This window comes from Mus pahari, chromosome 5 (assembly GCF_900095145.1).
Source record: "Mus pahari chromosome 5, PAHARI_EIJ_v1.1, whole genome shotgun sequence".
Lineage (NCBI taxonomy): Eukaryota > Metazoa > Chordata > Mammalia > Rodentia > Muridae > Mus > Mus pahari.
In genome coordinates this window covers 147,051,739-147,073,625 of record NC_034594.1, presented here as the reverse complement: position 1 = coordinate 147,073,625, position 21,887 = coordinate 147,051,739, and the positions used below count along the sequence as shown (strand labels likewise).

General features: G+C 40.6%; 1 protein-coding gene across 1 annotated transcript in view; it reads right to left on the bottom strand.

Annotated features, from left to right (window-relative positions):
* Fmn2 (formin 2) overlaps positions 1 to 21,887 on the bottom strand; it is a 304,491-nt gene that overhangs the window by 226,278 nt on the left and 56,326 nt on the right. The window contains 1 exon segment of the mRNA XM_021197955.2: positions 1,322 to 1,469. Coding sequence (XP_021053614.1) covers positions 1,322 to 1,469 — 148 coding nt within the window.

Here is a 21,887-nt window from a genome sequence, read left to right as displayed (position 1 = left end):
TTGCACATTTATGCTTTTATTTTATCTTTTGGATTGTATGCCAAAGAGTGAATAGCAAACAGTTTCTCTAAAACACAGAGCATATTAAAAAGGACATGTGGGACACTGTGTAGTGTCCATTTGGTATAAAGAGTAAATGGTAAAATATATTTGTCAACGAACAGGTAAAGACAAGAGGTGGGAACTATGTACAGAATTGAAGACAGAACCCTGGAAAACCATTAACAGAGTCATTAGTAGTTTTAAAGGAAACTCATGAGGAAGATAAAAATAGAAAATAACTTTAATGATGGTTGTAACAATGAGACCAAACATTTCCATTGGCTCTGACCCTCTAGTCTTCACTCTAAGGCTTTATATGAACATATGCATTACTTAAAATCATAGCTTATAGTGGATGCTATTCTCATTAACATATTATAGGTGAGGAAATAAATACAACAGTTTGGAAACTTGCCTAACATCCCAAAGCTGATGTGGTACAGAGTCTTACAATTTTGCCCTTTCACAACAAGCCAAAATTAAGCTTCTATGGCCATCTCTTTCTTGCTAAGACAGTCCACATGGTCAAGCTCTCAGCTCCAAAACCTACAGTATCACTTGTGAAGATCTGCAGTAAGGAGAGTCGTGAGAAACAATGTTGTTCTATTTCAGGACATGGGACTTACTACTGCTCAGTTCAGCAAGAGAACCTGGATCCTCCGAAGTAATCATCATTCTCATTAATTTCTCTAATTAACACTGATTCCAGCCTCAAGAAGTTTCTTCCTAGCCAATGACACAAAATAGTTTAAGACAACCAAAGGAAGCTAAAGCTTTTTTTTTCCAGAAAAAAGTATATTGCATTGGAATGTTGCACAATTATTTTAGAGTGAAGTTTAAGAAAATGTACACTCTTATTTTCCATCCCCAGTTATCTTTATGGTAAAGAAAAGAAGTTTTGGAAGTACAAAGAAAACTTCAAGCAATGAAGTTTAGAGATAGTGGAGAAAAATGTCCCTTTTAGGTTCTCTTAGGCCAAGACAGAATGTAGAGTTTCAACCAGGTGGTGGGTGGGCTCTGTAGACAATGTTTTTCAAAACTTCAGTAAATGTAGAAATTACCAGAGAATCCAAGTGTAGCTGATAGGCTGCTACATTCTAACCCCAGCAGCTTTGGGCAAGTGTCTCAGGCATCCCATTGATTTTAATAGGATGCCGGAGATAAAAAAAAAAAAAAAAAAAAAAAGTATCTGCAAGAGGCTACAGACTCACTACCCAGCAAGTGTTCAATTCCATACTACATCGCACAATCTTGAGAAGCTGGCTGTCCCATATCTTACCTGTGTCAATGTCCTTGGAACTGGGCTCTTCATCAGGAAGCTTGGATGATGGCCACATGGATGGTTCTCTCCTGGGAAACTGCCCTTCGCTGTAATCCATCGAATGTGTGGGTTGGCTAACTGCAGCCCAGGTGTAGAGCTGATCTTGCTATATTTAAAAAGGTATTTAAATGGAAATATTATCAATTCAGTCATTAAAAAAATAAGCAGGTGAGATATTACAAAATATAAAAACCAGAGCTATATAGATATATGTAAAACATTAAAATAGCATCTAACTATAGTAAAACTTAGGTCTGTTTACTTGGAAAAAGAGATATTACATTGAACTATTAGATGTGAGATTCCAGATGCTGAGTTACCCAACATCCTGAAAATGCATCTTTAACTCATCACAATGTGAGTTCTCTTTATCGTTGTTGATTTGCGTTTGGCTGAGTTTGGTTTTAATTTTTCAGGAAGCGTTTCTATCACTATTTACCAGACTGGCAGTGAACTCCTGGACTCAAGCCATCCTTCTTCTTAGTCTCTCCATCATTTGAAACTACCAGCATGTATCACCACGCTGAGATGTCGCATTAAGAACTGTTTATACACTTGTTGGAAAGTCAGAGGATAGTCTATAGTGGGACATCACAAGGAAAATAGTAGTGGCTTATTTTGAGTCACAGGTTAGTACAGGAAGAAAGGACATGGAAAAGTACATGAACCTGCTTAGAGTAAGATTATATTTGACTCTGAAAACAAAGGAAGGCTTTGACAGATGTGGATATATACTATGGGCCAAATGAGAAAGCTCCTGTGTGTACCTCATGCCAGGAGACAAACTGGAGAAGGAAGTTTATAAATACCTGAAAACTAATCATCAGAATTTCAGGACAATGCCAGTCCCTTTAAGATGCATGTACCTATACATACATTCACAAGATTCTTTTGTGCCTTTTTCTTTGCTGGGGTACACGCACTTCCCTACCATATTCTGATCAGCATTGTCTAAAGCAAAGCAAAAGACACAAAGGAGAAATGAATGCAGACAATGAAGAAAATACATCACAACCACCAGGATGAGATTTTAAAGTAAATGAGTTCCTCATGGGTAGATGATTCGAGAGTTTCAATATTAGGTTCCATAAAGCAGTCTAGTATCAAAATATGCCTTGTGCTACACATGGTGCTGCACACTTTTAATTCAAGCATTTGGGAGGCAGAGGCAGGAGCAACTCTATTAAAATTCAAGGCTAGACTGGTCTACTTAGTTCCTGAACAGCCAGAGTTACATGGTAGAAGGAGAATGCAGACTCCAGCAAGGTACTCTCTGAGCACCACACTTAAGTCAAGGCATTTAGGTGACCCTAACACACACACACACACACACACACACACACACACCACAAAATAAGAAAATATCTGGACCACCAAACAGATAGCATACACCAGCTGATATGAAGCCCCGCAACACACATACAGTAGAGGACTTCCAGGTCTGTGTTCATTCAGAGATGATGTACCTAACCCTCAAGAGACTGGAGGCCCCAGGGAGTTTAGGGGTCAGGTGGGGTGGAGGATAGAGGCATTCTTATGGAGATGAGATGGGGTGGGGAAGAGGTGTGGGATGTGGAACAGTTGGAGGGTGGATGGGGGAGGGCAGGGAATAGACTATGGAGTGTAAAAAATGAATTAGAAATAAAATTTTAAAAAAGAAAATATCTAAAGCAAATTTTTGAAAATGAAAACTCAATTAACCAAAACCTATGGAATGGAGTCAAAGCTATAATGAGAGCTCATTATAGCAATTATTGCCTATATCTAAAACTTAAAATCTCAGATGGCCTGGAAAGAGCTGGTCTTCTAGGAGTGCTGTCACTCCTAAGCTCACAGGTGAGACCAACACTTTTTTTTCCAATAACTGGCCAAAGAGGGACCCTCCAGGAGCACACAGGGCACAGGAACCATGGAACAGCCAGGGACAGGATCCTTCCAGTCTCCATCTATGCTCTGGAGCTAACCCTGTGACACAGCTCTCCACAACCTAATGGTACCCAGACAACTGGTCTCCCAGGAGTGCTGACACACCTAAGATCACAGCTCGCTGAAACCCATTACCACCCTAAGAGAGCTGTTCTCCTAGGGCCACAACAAGCCCTGGATACATCATCACAATGGAAAAGCAAGATTCAGATCTAAAATTACTTCTCATGATGGTGATAGAGGACATTAAGATGGACATAAAAAATTCCCTTAAAGAAATACAGTAGAACACAGGTAAACAGGTAGAAGCCCTTAAAGAGGAAACACAAAATTCCCTTAAAGAATTACAAGAAAACGCAATCAAACAGGCGAAGGAATTGAACAAAATCATCAGGATTCAATAAAAGAAATGGAAACAATAAAGAAATCACAAAGGGAGACAAGGCTGAAGAGAGAAAATCTAGGAAAGAAATCAGGAGTCATAGATGCATGCATCATCAACAAAATACAAGATATAGAAGAGAAAATCTCAGGTGCAGAAGATATCATAGAAAACACTGACACACCACTCAAAGAAAATACAACAAGCAAAAGCTTCCTAACCAAAACGTCCAGGAAATCCAGGACACACTGAGAAGGCCAAGCCTAAGGACAATAGGCATAGAAGAGAGTGAAGATTCCTAACTTAAAGGGCCAGTAAATATCTTCAACAAAATTATAGAACACTTCCCTAACCTAAAGAAAGAGATGCCCATGAACATATAAGAAGCCTACAGAATTCCAAATAGATTGGACCAGAAAAGAAATTCCTACTGTCACATAATAATCAAAACACCAAAATGCACAAAATAAAGAAAGAATATTAAAAGCAGTAAGGAGAAAAGGTCAAGTAACATATAAAGGCAGACCTAATAGAATTATACCAGACTTCTCACCAGAGACTGTAAAAACTAAAAGATCTTGGGAAGATGTCATACAGACCCTAAGGAAACACCAATGCCAGCCCTGGCTACTATACCCGGAAAAACTCTCAATTATCATAGATGGAGAAAACAAGATATTGCATGACAAAATCAAATTTATACAATATCTTTCCATAAATCCAGCCTTACAAAGGATAATAGATGGAAAACTCCAACACAAGAAGGAAAACTGCACCCTAGCAAAATGAAGAAAATAATCTTCTTTCAACAACCCCAAAAGAAGACAGCCACACAAACATAAGTCTACCTCTAACAGTAAAAATAACAGGAAGCAACAATCACTTTTCTGTAATATCTCTTAACATCAATGGATTTAATTCCCCAATAAAAAGACATAGACTAACAGACTGGCAACATAACAGAACCCAGCATTTTGCTGTATACAGGAAATGCACCTCAGTGACAAAGACAGATAATACCTCAGAGTAAAGCAAATGGTCCCAAAAAACAAGACAGGGTAGCCATTCTAATATTGAATAAAATCGACTATCAACCAAAAGTTATATTGAAAAAAGACAAAAAGATAAGGAAGAACACTCCATACTAGTCAAAGGAAAAATCTACCAAGATGAACTCTCACTTCTGAACATCTAGGCTCCAAATGCAAGGGCACCCACATTCATAAAAGAACCTTTACTAAAGCTCAAAGCACACATTGTACCTCACACAATAATAGTTGGTCATCAATGGGAGGAGAGGCCCTTGGTCCTGTGAAAGCTCTATGCCCCAGTATAGGGGAACGACAGGGTCAGGAAGCAGGAGTGGGTGGTTTGGTGAGCAGGGAAGGGGGTGATATGGGGAGAGGGTTTTCCGAGGGGAAACCAGGAAAGGGGATAACATTTGAAATGTAAATAAAGAAAATATCTAAGAAAAATTGGGTACATAGCTAAACAAAAAATTCTCAACTGCAGAATACTGAATGGCTAAGAAACACCTAAAGAAATGTTCAATGTCTTTATTCATCATGGAAATGCAAATCAAAACAACCCTACGATTCCACCTCACACCAGTCAGAATGGCAAAGATCAAAATCTCAGGTGACAGCAGATGCTATTGAGGATGTGGAGAAAGAGGAGCACTCCTCCATTGTTGGTGGGATTGCAAACTGGTACATCCACTCTGGAAATCAATCTAGTGGTTACTCAGAAAAATGGACAAAGTACTACCTGAGGACTCAGCTATACCACTCCAGGGTATATAGCCAAAGATGTTTCAAAATATAGCAAGAGCACATGATACACTATGTCCAGAGCAACCTTACTTATAATAGCCACAAGCTGGAAAGAACCCAGTTGTCCTTCAACAAAGGAATAGATACAGAAAATGTTGTACATTTATATAATGGAGTACTACTCAGCTATTACAAACAATGATTTTATGAAATTCTTAGGTAAATGGATGGAACTAGAAAATATCATCCTGAGTGAGGTAATCCAATCACAAAAGAACTCACAGGATATGCACCCACTGATAAGTGGATATTAGCCCAAAAGCTCAGCATACCCAAGATACAATTCACAGACCATATGAAGCTGAAGAAGAAGGAAGATTGAAATGTGGATGTTTCAGTCTTTCTTTGAAGGAGAAACAAAATACTCATGGGAGGTAGAGGGTGGGAGGGACTCAGGAGGAAGAAAGGAAGGTGAAAGGGGGGACAGGATCAGGTATGGGAGAAGGCGGGGATTATATACAGAGGGTCAGGAATTTGAACAGAGGTGTGTAACAATAGAGTATGGGGAAATGGGGAAAACCACCAACAAGTCCCAGATGCCAGGAAAGCAAGAGGTTACCAGGACCCAACTGGGATGAGATTAGCTGAAATACCCAACAAAAGGGATGGAGAACCTTTAAAGACCATACCCAGAGGTTAGGCAAGGCCCTTGGTTGGGGGAGGGGGCCACCCACTCATCTCCAAATTTTTAACTCAGAATGGCTTGTGTCTAAAGAACTACAAGGAAAAAGTGTGGAGCAAAGACTAAAGGAAGGGTCATCCAGGGACTGCCCAAACTGGGGATCAATCCATATACAGATACCAAACTCAGACACTATTGGGGACGCCAGGAAGTGCTTGCTGACAGGAGCCTGTTATAGCTGTCTCCTGAGAGGCTCTGCCAGAGCCTGACAAATACAGATGTGGATGCTTGCAGCCAACCATTGGATTGAGCACAGGGACCACAACGGAGGAGTTAGAGAGAGGACTGAAGGAGCTGAAGGTGTTTGCAACCCCATAGGAAGAACAACAATATCAGCCAACCAGACCCCCCAGAGCTCCTAGGGACTAAATCACCAACCAAAGAGTACACATGGAGGGACCCATGGTTCCAGCCACATATNTAGCAGAGGATGGCATTGTCTGACATCAATGGGAGGAGAGGCCCTGGGTCCTGTGAAGGCTTGAACGGGAATGCCAGGGAAGTGACGTGGGAGTAGGTGGGTGGGGGTGTACCCTTATAGAAGCAGGGAGAAGGGGTATAGGATAGGGGGTTCTGGTAAGTAACACTGGGAAAATGGATAACATTTGAAATATAACAACATAAAATATCCAATAAAAAGATTTCTTACTACAGAAGTAATATTTCTAACTCCAAAAAGAAAAGAAAAGAAAAGAAAAGAAAAGATCTCAGATGAACAATCTTTCAGTGTGTCTAATGAAACTATAACAACTAAAGCAAATTCAATCCAGAATTAGCACAAAAAGGGTACTAAAGATTAGGAAAGTCTGAATATGAGATATGTAAATGAATACAACAAATATGTAAAAATATATTACACATATGGTTATCTATACAGAATGAATAAATATAAACATAGAGGCAGTGTTTTCAATAGGTAGGATTGGGAACATTGGATAACTACAAGTGGGTGATATAAATACAGGCTGAGGAGCTGTCTCAGAGGGTAAAAGCACATGCTTATTTCTATTCATAAGGACCTGAGTTTGAACCCCAAAAGCTGTATGGCACAAGGGAATTTCAGACAACAGCAAGTTGTCCTCCAACCTCCACACTTGCACCACAGCACAACATGTATGCTCATGTACATACATAAACATACATACAAAAGTATATACACAAATGAATATATAGTTGTCCTTGTGAATCAGCAAGATGAAAATGGTTCTTCCAAAACAAAACTGACAAGCCAACTAAAAGAAAGAAAACACAAATAAAATGAGAACTGAAACAGGAAACATGGGAATTACAAAGACTCATTGGAAGCTAATAACAATAACCTGCCAAGAAAATTTCCGGCATAGAAGAAATACACATTCTGAATCATTAAGGAGCAGATAACCTTAACTAACCAATGATGGATACTGAGAATAAATACGTTTTCCATCCAAGAAAATCCCAGGACCTTATGACTTCACTAATGAAATATATCAAATGTTCAATAAACCAGTAAGTTCTTTACAATTCCTACCCTCCCCCAATAGTCAAAGATGCATCAATATCTTATGACTTCACTAATGAAATATATCAAATGTTCAATAAACCAGTAAGTTCTTTATAATTCCTACCCTCCCCCAATAGTCAAAGATGCATCAATATCTTCTAACTAATGTCACAAATCCAGCAATAGAAAAACATTGAAAACAACACCACATATTCCAGGAACTAGAAGAATCTGCACATAGAGCACGGGAACTTGCCTACACCACTCATGAAGCACATGGATCAAGTGGAAGGAACAGAATGGCAATCATCACCTGAGGTTATTGGCGACAAATGACACTGCAACATTAGGGATGTAAGCATATGGATTGCTCCCTCATTTAGGCACTGTATGGAGGATGCATAATCTGAGTGAGAAATGCACTCACACAAAACCTGACTGAGATGTAAAAAGCTTTCAAGGATGTGGACAGATTTGGGAAGAGAGTGACAATGACAATGATGTTGCTGATAGTGCTGATGGTGCTGTTATTGAGTGTCCATCTGTATGTCTGTGTGTCTGTTTGTGTGTACATGTCCATGCCCACATGCGTATCCATGCATGACAGAGGGCAATGTCAAGTGCCTTTCTATATTGATCTTCATCTTATTTGTTGAGATGGAGTCTCTCCCTGAACCTGAAGCTCACTGATTGGGCTAGACCACTCTGGGAAAACACTGACTCTCTAAGGTTATAAGTGCACACTGCTCCACTTAGCTATTTACAAAGCTGCCAGGTATCCAAATTCAGGCCTTCGTGTTTGTACAGCAAACACAACTTACGAGCCTCACAGAATAGGAATGAGTTCTGCACATCGTGGTACCTTGATACACTGCACGGATTTGATGAACATAGCCAAACACAGTTAGTAATAATTATACACACTATCTAATGATTCTCATTCTCTCTTCAAGTGACTCTGATTTGAAGTTTGGGAGTTTTCTGCTACAATATTTTGAAAAGGAGTGAAAAAGAAATCATCACAATTCATCATATAGCAAAAGCTGATTTCTCATGACATTTCAAAGAAATTATTAACTAATAACAGTTACTACAAAAGTGAAGCCCTTCCCATAAACATTTTTAGTTCTCAGAGGAAAAAAAAACAAATACAAACATCTCTTTTCTTCTGTATTAACTGAGGCATTCTATTGTAGGTTAAACATGTGGGTATTGCTTCAGAAAAAGTTCCATTTTACTGCAGAAAAAAACAGGTGCTTTATCTAATTAAATAATGTATAAATTCCTTTTATCACTCAAAGAAAGAAATTAATTCTCATTTTCCAGGTTCCTACATATGTAATTAAAACTAAGCTAATTTTAAATATTTCTTTTATTATTTTCTTTATGAGTGCTTGAATCTGTGATGAGTATGCACAGTTGTGTGTTCAGGTTCCCACAGAGGCCAGAAGGAGGTATTGGATCCCTGGAGCTGAGAGTTACAGGAGTTCGTGGCCATCTTCGGTGCTAGGAACCCAATTTAGGCCGTATGGTAAAACAATAATTACTCTTTATTATTAATTATTATGATTACTATTATTTTTATATTTATTTATATCCCAAATGCTGCCTGCCCGCCCCCTCCAGAGAGTGAAGGAATGGCTGATCAGTGACCAGCCCAACTTGGGATCCATCCCATGGGTAGGCACCAATCCCTGATACTATTACTACTGCTATGTTTGCTTGCAGACAGGAGACATGTGCTCTCAGAGACATGGCTGTCCTCTGAGAGGCTCTACCCAGCAGCTGGCTGAGACAGATGTAGATACCCACAGCCAAGCATTGGACAGAAGTCGGAAATCCCTATGGAAGAGTTAGAGGAAGGATTGAAGGAAAAATAAGCACTCTTAAGGACTAAGCCATCTCTCCTGCCCCAAGACAAATGAGGGCTGGAATAGTAGTTGATGAGTATATTGCTTTTCTAGCAGGCATAAGCCCATATACATATATATATATATATATATATATATATATATATATATATATATATATGGGGGGGTGGGTGTGTGCGTGTGTATGTGTATGTGTATGTGTATATGTAGATAGATAGATAGATAGATAGACCTAACATAACTCACTACCTCTACAACTCTCACTAATTAATAGATGGATTAATTCCAAATTGATTTTCAAAATTTGTTTTTATCATTTCTGGAGGCAAATCCTGAGAGACAAGACCTACTTTGCAGGGAACCTGATGACCACACAGTCTCCTACTGTCCTATCTCTAGTCTTGCAGCTTTGCTCTGATAAAACTAAAATCCCTCCCATGAAACAAAGTTGTCTTGTTTCAGAGACGAACGTAGCTGTCTCCCACATCACTGCGGAAAAATCTTCCTGACACAGCATCACCTCCCTTTCTCCTGAAAATGCAAGATGAGCAACACAGGATAAACTAAAGAGAAACTGCTTTGCAGGTGCTCACAGCTTTGAACAGGTCATCATTTTTTTAAGTATCCTAAAATAAATGTTTCCGAGTTTAGAAGTGTTTGAAGACAGGTTCTGATACGCCTCAATATTTCATTCTGCAGGAGTCTCTTTTCAGATACTTGTACATTTTCCTTTCTTTCTTTTTTCAGAAGCTCAATTTTAGCTATTATTTAAAACTTAAGGTATCTAATTGGTGTTGATACATCAGTAAGCAGACAGACAGTCCATTCTGAGATTCATTATGTTGTTGATCTTGTCAAAGGATTTTATCTACTTTATTTGTATATTTATATATGGTTGTCTGTTTTTACCTGTGTGTTTGTAAGTGCAGTGCCTACAGACTTCAGAAAAAGAAGTCAGATCCCCTAGGCTGGAGTTACAGCCAAATCTGGGCCACCTGACGCTTGTGCTGGTAATCAAATTCAGGTTGTCTACAAGAACAGCAAGCACTCTTAACCACTGAGCCATCAGTCTCTTTAGGCCCAGTGCTAATGAACTAATTAATTACAACCTACTAGTTAAAATATTAAGAATATGAATTAGAAAGAATACTTACTATATAAATGATGCCAATCCAATCTTCCAAACTAGAAACCATGACCAATGATAAGTGTATACCTCATACTATCAGTAAATCATGAAGAACGACTGTTTGTATGTCAGATATAGCGCTAAAATTCACTTTCTATTCATCCCAGTGCCTTTGAACTCTTAAACTGAGTGCAAAAGATTTTTCCATGGTTACTATGTTAGTCAGGTCTCTAGAGTCAGATAACTTATAGACCCAATCTCTCTCTCTCTCTCTCTCTCTCTCTCTCTCTCTCTCTCTCTCTCTCTCTCTCTCTCTNATATATATATATATATATATATATATATATATATGAAGAGAATTTATGGGAATGACTTATAGTGCACTCCAACTAATCCAACAACAGCCAGCAAGTGCAAGAATCCAATAGCACAGTTCCATGAGGCTAGGTGTCCCCTGCTCTTTGGTATAGGCTGAACTCCCAAAGAAGCCATGGCTCTATTGCCAGTGAAAAAAATGCATGTGCTAGGAAGGCAAGGGCAAGAAAGCCAAGAGAGCAAACCTTCCTTCTTCCATTGTCCTTATATGGCTTCCAGCAGAAGGTGTGGCCCAGAGTAAAGACAGGTGCCATCCCTCCTCAAGCTCCAGATGAAAAAAGCCTGTGTATTTCAGTCTCAAGATCTGGATTACAGGTGTACCCTTCATTTCTGGATTGTCATTCATTCCAGATATAGTCAAGTTGACAACCGAGAATGGCCTTCACAAATCCGCTTCTTGTCAACTTGACACACAATCCTGTCCTTATGTCATGATTAATTTCCAAGTGAAAACAATAACCAGGTCATTATAACACCTAAACAGAATATAACTATCCTATGTACAATCACAATTGCATGACAAATTTAACCAGGTCATAACTATGCCTAACATGATATAACTATCCCTCACACAACTACAAACACCCTTGGGGACAGCCTTTTAGTATCTCAAACTTAAATAATGGTAAGTACTGATAGTCTCTTTATTGATGTTACAATATATGATAAAGAAATTGAAAGAAAACACAAATATCTGTCAAATGCATTCTTAACAAAATCCAAGAGAAGCATTTATGTTAATTATAATCCTCATTTCTTCAAGGCCATGAGACCTTAGCTGGTATTTATAACTCCCTTCCTCTACTACCCATTCTGTATTTCTTCCACTCTCTGCAAGTACCTCAGCAGATGTTGGCACATCTCCTCCAGGAGTGAGTTATACCATCATTCCTGATGGGTCTGTGCCCACTGTGGTCATATACAGATTTGGCTGTTGAAGTTTTCCATTGACTTTAGTCACAGGAAATGATTAACATCAAGAGATGTCCTAAAGGAGCTCCTGCACTTCCAACATTGTCTTTCTAACCTCCATTATGAAGAAGCAATGAAATTTCCCCATCTTAATCTGGATCAATCAACCCTCATAACACTGTTATTCCTTTCTTAGCCTGTTGATTTAAGGGCATTAGAAGCCTGCTGATCATGGGAAAGTCTGAGCTTCCAGTTCAATGGAATGTTTGTTGTGGCTCCTGGCAGGAAGACTCCCTCTGTGGAACCAAAACTTATAGGCCAGAAGGAATTATACTTGCATGAACAGAAAGCAAAAATTTCCCTAGTATGTCACTAGGGGTGATTGATAGCATGTCACTAGGGGTGATTGATCCACCCCTTGATTCCTGAATCCTTAGATCCTGTCTATGGGAGAAAAAAATCCATATATTGGATGCTGATTCAAAGCATATATTACCTTCTAGAGAACCCCGCCCCAGCCCTCCATGTTGGTACCACCTAACTGGCACTGTAACTATGCCTTCAGAAGACAACTCCATCTTTCTATCAGGCCGACTGCTTCCAGATGCTGAGGAACGTGGTAATACTAGTGGACTCCATGATCATGGGCCTACTGTCACATGTCTCTGACTGTGAAGTGAGTTCCTTTGTTAGAAACAATAAGGCATTCTGTAAGTCCATGGATGTGGGTTTAGCAAAAGAATTATGCTTAGGAAAGAAATCTTTTTCTTTCATATATAACCTGAATAAGTGTCTACTTTAGTAAGGATAAGAGATTGTCCTTTCCATGAAAGAAATGGTTCAGTGGAGACAACCTGCCACCAGGTTGCTGGCTGGTCGCCATGGGGAATGGTGCCATATCTGGGGCTCAGTGTTGGTGTCTGCTGTTGGCAGATCTGGCAATCAGCAGCAGCTACAGCCAAGTAGGCCTTGATGAGTGGAAGTTCATTTTGATGAGTCCATGAATTACCCTTATCTCTGCCATCATGGCTACTTTGTTCATAGGCCCATTGGGCAATGACAGGAACAACTGGGGAAAGAGATCAATAGCTGCACATCATGTACCAGAAGATGCATTAATTTGTTGGAGTAAGAACAGTACATCTGGTACAGCAGCTGCAATCTGTTACTACCTAACTGAGTTTTTGATAGGCAACTGTCATTTTCTTTAATCCATCTGTCTTCTATACTGGCCAGATAGGAGAATTAAAGTGAGTTGTGGTGGGAACATCTTTCAAGTTCTTGATGATTGCAGTAATTTCTGTAATTCTTCCAGGGATGTGACACTATTTTTGACTCACTATTTTCTTTGGCAGGGGCCACTCTAAAGGCTTCCATTTAGCCTCTCCAACCATGATAGCCCTCACTCCACAGGTCAGAGAACCAAAGTGAGAATTCTGCCAACTCCTAAGAATATCTATCCCAATTATACATTCTGGAACTGGAGAAATAAACACAGGGTGAGTTTAAGCACCTACTGGACCTACTGTGAGTTGGACATCAGCCAAAACTCCATTCATCACCTGGCTTCCACAAGTGACTACTTTAACTGGAGGGTCGCAGTGTTTCTTGGGATCTCCGAGAATCGGTGTCAATTCAGAACAAGTACCCAATAGACCCTGGAAAGTCTGATCATCTTCTTTCCCCAAATGTGCAAAAAAGGTTGTACATTTTTCTGGGGAAGAAATGAAGAAAGGTTAACAGTAAAACTTTAAGGAATCCTATCAAGATTGTTCCTCAGAAGAACCCACCACTCGTTCATTCAAGGGGTTCTAGATCAGCAAACTGGATCAAATCCAGAAAGTGGTATACTAGCCCAGATTGCCTTTTGCCATGACCCAGTGCAGCCCTTCTTTCATTTGAGATTTTTTTTCTGTTTACACAGGTCAAACCAAAGTTCTTACGCATTTCACTTCTGGAAAGAGCATGCCCTGTAAAATTCAGCTCAGCTGTGCTGACCATTAAGGGTTAGGAATTATGAACATTGCTGTTGTCTACGATGCCTGTTATAACCACAATCACCTTGCCTTTGGCAATTCGATGCTGCCAGCTGTCCCCTGTTACTTTAGGGCCTAGCTAAACCCATTGCATTTAATTCCTCCAACTGAGCAGCAGCATCTCCAACCCTAAGCTCTGGCACAAAAGAAATAAAGGGGGGGGGGGGTGATGACAAAACTCTTCAAATGTGCTGGTGCACCTCTNACCAGTTTGGGTCTTATAGGATTCCTGAAGGGCATACCTTCAGGGACTTCCCACTGTGGAGGATTGGGTTTTATACAGAGTGTCAGCCCACTCTTCACATTGCAACTTCCCTGAGGCCTTAAAATGCCTGCGTCAACATTATGCCAAAGGACATCAGGCATTTTTAACTTCTTTTCAGTAGGCCATCTTTTGATAAATGCTTCCGTCAAACATTTAGACAAATTTTTGACACCATTTTTTAACTGTGTGAGATTCCATATTAAAACTAAAATCTCCTCCACTCAGAAAGCCCATGTCAATAAACTCAGCCTGATCTAGTTTTATGTTCCTTCTACCATTATGCCACACCCTTAAAATCCATTCCCACACATAGTCCCCAGACTTCTGCTTGAATGTATTAGCAAACTCATCCAGCTCTTCAGTGGTGTGGCACACCTCCTCATGGACGACACTTTCTACCTCCCCTCTAGGAGCCTGGCTTACCCTGAGTCTGGCTTATATGTCTAAACGTAACTATTGGTGGGCCTTGGGGAACATCAGTACTGTGTAGCCTGCCATTGCCTTCAGAGAAAGTCACTTGTGGTTTTAGCAGACAATGCAGTGAAAAAAATCTCTTCAGTGCAAAATGAAAAGCGCAATATTTTAAGGGGTGGGGCTGAAGGTACTACTTCCTCAGATAAAATAAACCCTTGAAAATCTGAAGATTCAAAGTTCTCAGCTTCAGTAGGATCCTCCCACATATCCCCATCCCAAGTTACAAGACCCAATTCTCTACCAATCAATGCCCTTACTCTAACTGCCAACATCCTTTGAGGTTGAGACTTGAATTTTTGCTGTAATTCGGCCAACCTTACTGTAAGGTCTATGGTTTGATTTTCTCCAACTTGAACTCTGTGGCTGCTGGAAAGAAGATTCTCTTCTAGGGTGCACTTAGAAACATTTAGACTTTCTACGCACATCTGTAGCTGCTCCATTTTACTCACTGGGTTCTTTGTTGTCCTTCACTATTCTATGAAGTTAGTTAATTTATCACAGACCCCATCCCTATCCTTTATCAATTTATCCAGACATGCCAAAGAGCAACCAGCCAGCAGTAACATTTTCCTTATTTTCCCTTAAACTATCAAAAGTCTTGTATATAGGGTTATCAAATCCAGTGCCACTCACAATTGGTCAATCAGGATAGTCAAATGCCTTATAGATTGCAGTCCAACTGATCCAACAATGGCTAGCTGGGAATGAAAAGTCAAAGAACCTAGTAGTTGCTCAGTCCCACAAGGTTGGGTGTCTTAGCTGATCTTCTGTAAATACTGGTATCCCAAAGAAGGAAGCTCCCATGCCAGTGAACAAATGGATGTGCTAGCAAGGGAGGGGCAAACAGGCAAAGGGCAAAACCTTCCATCTTCCATTGTCCATTTATAGACTTCCAGTAGAATGTATGGCCCAAATTAAAGATGTGCCTTTCTCCACCTCAAGATTAAAGGCATGTATCATCCCACTTTAAGATTCAGATGAAAATCCTGTGTCTTCCATCCTCAAGATATGGTTCATAGATGCCCTTTGTCATGGTTTGAATATGCTTGGCACTATTTGGAGATGTGGCCTGTTTAGTAAATGTGTCATTGTGGGTATGGGATTAAGACCCTCATCCTAACTGCCTGGAAGTCAGTATTCTGCTAGAAGCCTTCAGGAGAAGATGTACAACTCTCCTCCTCCTGCACCATGCCTGCCTGAATGCTGCCATGTTCCTGCCTTGATAATAATGGGCTGAACCTCTGAACCTGTAAGCCAGCCCCAATTAAATGCTGTCCTCGTAAGACTTGCCTTGGTCATGGTGTCTGTTCACAGCAGTAAAACCCTAACCAAGATACCCTCCATTTCTGGATTGTAATTCATTCCAGATATAGTCATGTGACAATCAAGAATAGCCATCACAGTCACCACAAACCCAGAGCATTCTTTATGTCACATGGGAAATAGTTCTCATAAAAGCAAAGGAAGATCTGCTTGTAGCTGCTACAGAAAGTCTGAACTCTCCAAGGAGTCTGAGAAGGAACTGCGGTTGCTGGTGAGCATGAGAAGATCCTCCCAGTGATGGAACAATACCATCCCTGTTAGCTCAACCTTTGCCATCTATTTCTACCACCAGTATTGCTCATCATTTCTTGAATGTACCAGGGTCGTTCAGAGCCTTATGCCTCTCTCCATATACTCTTGGGGCTCAGCTTTTAAGAGTGCTGGCTGCTCATACAGAAGATGTGGGTATGGTTCCCAGCACTGATGTTGGATTGCTCAAAAGCACCTGTAACTCCAATTAGACAATACCTTAGTCTCTAAAGGCACCACACATGACATACCCACACAGAGACGCTGTTAAGTACACATATACATGAATAAGAGTTTTGGGTTTTAGTCTAAAAAATTGGCATTGCTCCCCAAACCTTGGCTGTAATGACGAATACTCAGTGTCATGGGGATGGAAGTCCATGGAAATTATCTCTGAACATATCTGAAGTACAGTTTCTAGATTAAGTTAATTAAGGTGGGAAAACACCCCCTGGATGTAGACAGCACCATTCCATGGGGGAGGAAGGTAAATTGAATAAATCTGACAGCAATCTGAGCAGCGGAGTTCACCACTCACTGCTGCCACCAAGGACAGTGTGACCAGCTGCTACACACCTCTGCCACAGTGACTTCCCCATCTTGATGAGTTGTTTCCTCAAACCCTGATCCAAAATGAATGCTTCCTTAAGTTGCCTTCATCTGACAGTAACCAGAAAAGAAGCTGATCTTATAATCTCCTGTTTGACCTGGAAGTGAAGACGCAAAGGGCTTCTACTGCAGTCCATATGCATTCTACTTCACAGTCAAGTCACAGAGCATTTCATAGCATCTGCTCTGTTAGTCCACGGTGGAACCTGTCTCTCTTCTCCCACCCATGAGAATAGTAGCTCTCAGGACTTGGACTATGTATTATTCTTCAATGGGTAGGCCTTGTGGAGATGCACATTGGTGCATCTTCTTGTGAACTTGATCATGATTAATAGAAAGTCTGTGGATTTCAAACCAAGAGGCTTATGGGTTAAGTAACAGACCCATGTTCTTCTGGAAATCTAGATGTGAAACCTTGCCTTCTTTGGGTATATAAAAGCACGAATAAATAAAGTTATCTCCAAGTGAATGTTTTGTGACTGATTGGGATACAATAAGGTTTAACATGAGTTTTGCCCACAAGAATCCAAGACATGCATATGAAAAGAAGTAAAAAATAATGAAGATGACTGTAGTTAGTCCCTGAGGGAATGGGCACTGCCCCAATCCTTTCAGAATCTCTGTAGAAACAGACATGAATTTCCCTTCATACTGATAAGGAGGCATTCAGGTCCACACTTTTTAAACTGTCAGCACAGGACACAGCAAGTTAGGTATGAGCTGGACATCATGGCAGAAGCTTGTTAATGCAAGAAACTTTCAATCCAATGTAAAAGATATGCCATGCTGAAAGAGAATGGCTAGAACCCTGGCTACACAGAGAATAAACACATCTGTGATAAGAAAGAGCCTGGGAGGGAGGGTTAATAATTTGGTTGTCTATCCTTTGTCAATGGATATTACAAATTCTATAATGGTATGCTGTATATCTCCCCCATCAATTGATCGCTTTTTCTACCTGATAACTTGGTAAATACATTAAGTTGTACCCAAGCATGCCAACTGGAACCTGAATTTCAAAACCAGGGGAGCAAAAATGCTTCCACCATATGTATCAAAGCATAGATTTCACTCTAGGTGTATCTAAGGAATGCCCCAGAGACAAAGAATGTTCTAAGGCAAAGAAAGGGTGGAGGACAATCATAGGCTACAATTTTCCAACTTCCATGCCATATAATGCCTTAGAGTTTTTATTGCTTCAACAAAATATCATGATCAAAAAGCTAGCTGGGGAGGAAAGAGTTTCATGGGAGGAAGTCAGGACAGGAAGTCAAACAGGGCAGTATCCTGGGGGTAGGAGCTGATGAAGAAGCCATGAAGGGGTGTTATTTACTTTACTGCTCCCCATGACATGCTCAGCCTGCATTCTTTTTTTTTTTTTTTCTCCTACCTACTGTTTCCTTTCCCCAGAGATTTATTTATTTATGTATCTGAGGGTCATATTTGTATGTATGCCAGATGGCAGCAATGTATTCCATTACAGATGGTTTTGAGCTGCTATGTGTTTGCTGGGAATTGAACTGAGGACCTCTGGAAGAGCAGCCAGTGCTCTTAACCACTGAGCCATAGCTCTAGTTTCTAGTTTCTATTTCTAAATCCCCCTTTTTACCTTCACAGTTTCTTCAGTTACTCTGGGTTATATACTTGAATGTGGATTTGGAACTAGGAGTTTCTGATCAGAGATTACCTGCTGTTTATCTTTCTGGGTGTGGGCTACCTCACTCAAAATGATCTTCACTAGTTCCTTCAATTACCTTCAAATGTCATTTTTCTTTATCACTGAATATTATTTCATAGTGTCTATGGGCAACATTATCCATTTGTCCGTTAAAGGACATTTAGGTTGTTTTCAATGAGCATAGGGTTGATAGATTCCTTTGGGTTTATGGAAGGAATGTAATAGCTGGGTCATATGATACATTTATTTCATATTTTTATTTCGTTTTCCACACTGATTTTCAGAGTGACTAGACTAGTTTGCAACCCTCCCACAGTGGATGATCAGCCTGCATTCTTATAGAAAGGAAAACCACCAGCCCAAGGATGTCACTACTCATCACAGGCTGGGCCCTCCCTCATTGACCACTAATTGAGGAAAAGTCTTACAGCTGGAACCCATGAAGGCAGTTTCTCAGCTGAGGCGCCTTCCTCTCCCATGACTCTGATGACTTGTGTCAAGTCGATACACAAAGCCAGACAATCCACATACTATGCCTGAAATCTTTTTTTCTTACACCTAGGGGACCTTTGAAATGGAATGTCAACTCTGGCTTGAATAAAAGCTGACTCTTTACCTTAGTCTCAGTGAATATCATTGTATTTTCTTTTGCTGTGAACAAACTGCCCAGTAAACAGTTGAAGGGAGGGAAGGGTTATTCGGCTCATGATTCGGAGGACATAGTACATATGGATGACTTAGACCCAGAGGCACGGCTGGATCCTATCTGTGGTGCAGAAACATGAAGCAGAAGAGAGGCCAATCTATAGTCTTCAAAACTTGTGTGCACAGCCCCTCACCTGTAAGCTGGAGCCACATCCAGAAGATTCCATAGCTTCTTAAAATAGCACCCCATGAGAACATTCTTCATCCAAACCATTAACTGCTTTTTTGCAAGTGTAGCCATGAGTAGCACACCCCCACCCCCACCCCCACCGGTGCCATCAGTACCCAGAGTTCTGAGGCAAGTTGAGCAACATAGAGAGATCATAGCTCATATCATGAACATTGTGTCATACTACTAGAACCTTGATAGTAAGAACTGGCTCTGGTTCTAAACTCTTGTCAATGAGAGAGACAGAGAGAGAGAGAGAGAGAGAGAGAGAGAGAGAGAGAGAGAGAGAGAATGAGAATGAATGAGAATATGATGAATTTATGGACTGTTTCAGCCAAAACAGAGGAAATAACTTCTCAGTCTGTCTCCATACTGCTCACCATGATGGGACAATTCATAAAAAGGACAAAAAGCAAATGCTAGGAAGTATGCACTTGGAGATAGGGCTTTCCTCCAGTTATCACGCTGCAGAAATAATGAATGCCAAGAGACTATAATTTCCTCAAAAGTGTCATTCTGACAGAAGGCAAAATCTGAATCCTGGGTGCTATGGGGGAGTGATGACTCCCTGGAAGAAATTTCCCAGAATTCTGACTTGTTAGACTGACTTACAGGAGGGACAGGTTGAGCAAACAAGGGTCAGTGGTGGGCAGAACCATCCCTAGGCTAGGATGCTGCTTAGTTATGTATATGTAATGCTTCATCTTAGTACCCCAATTCTGAAGATGGATTGAGGGGGAGAGGTCACGTAGCCACAGTAAATAAACTCCTATTCAGGACAGAAGGCAACTGGCTGATCCTACTGTATCAGCGGTGTCAAGGTCTGGGCTTGTTGTACCCCGATTGTTCCAGTTAACAGTGACAGGCTTTCTTCTGTCCTCAAGAACCTTGCAAAAGCGTGGGATATATGAACACCTATAACAATTTTCTTAAGCAAAGGAAACACCAAACGAAACTGCATTCACAATTTTCCAAGACTCCCTCCCTCAAAATGCAGACTTCACACTCCAGTGCTGACATTTCTCACAGGTGTGAGCTGAAGGCAGAGGTTTAAGAATTTGTTCAGGAGAACACTTGGCAAGGAGAAGTAGTGCATCTATTAGAGCTAACTGTTGGATCTCTTCATAGGGGGGGAAAAAAAAAACCTTAAAAATGAAAACTTAGCTCTAAAGCTTGTCAGTGGGTATTTCTAGCACAGGAAGCAGGCTGAAACTAAGACTAAGATCTGTGGGAACCCTTGCTACCTTTAGAACAGACTCCGGAGCAGATGCTTACATAGGGGATCATGTCAATGGTTGGGAGAAGCCTAGCACCATATGACTACAGTTATCAACATAGGGTAAAAACAAGATAATCCTTCATGTGCAAGCATTTCACTTAGAGAGCTAAAATTTAACTTGAAAGAATAAAACAGAAACTCTGAACTAGTTCCTTCTAAATCAACACTGTAAACAAAGTACAAAGTTGCAGTATCCATGCATATCCTATCAGGGGGTGGACAGCTAGTAAGATCATATTTTTTTGACCTTATACTACGTTCTAAAGCTCTAGACAAAGGCAGGCTCCTCTCAGAACTTGTCCCTTGGCCTTTGGACAGACTTCCAAAACCCTAACACATTGATATGCACAGTCTGTAACAATTATCCTAAAAGACTCTCAAAGACTACTGCAGCAGGTCAGGCACGGCAGAGTTTAAAAGCCTGAGAGCCAATCACTTGACTGCTAATGGTTATGACCAATCTCCTCCCCTCTACAAGGAACTCGGCAGCACCTCTCACGAGTGTCATAAGGCCTAGATGGCTGTAAAACTCATCCAAGTGTAAGTAAAAGCTACAGAAGTGGTTATTATAGTCACTACAGAGTCGTCTGAGATGCATTAGTTTGACTTTACCTGTGAGGTAATAATGTTAGCCGAGGAGTTTAAAACAGTGACTTCTGGAGGCAGCATGCTGAAGACTGTCTGCACCACCCCATTTTTGAAGTCAAAGTTAATCCCAGTTTAAATCAGACCAATCCAATGACGTTGTAATCAAGATATGCCTCTTTTATTTTGTTTGGCCTTAACTTTGTAAATCTGCCCTCATGATTGCCAACAACTTCTTAGTTACAGCTGAGGGTATAGGATGGGCTCTGTTATGGTCTGGACATGCTCAGCCCAGGGAATGGCACTATTGGAAGGTGTGGCCCTGTTGGAGTGGGCATGGCCTTGTTGGAGTAGGTGTGCACTGTGGGTGTGGGTGTTTTTTTTTAACTTATTTTATTAGATATTTTCTTCATTTACATTTCAAATGCTATCCCGAATGTCCCCTATACCCTCCTCCCACCTTGCTCCCCTGCCCACCCACTCCCACTTCTTGGCCCTGGCATTCCTCTGTATGGGGCATATAAAGTTTGCAAGACCAAGGGGCATCTCTTCCCAACGAT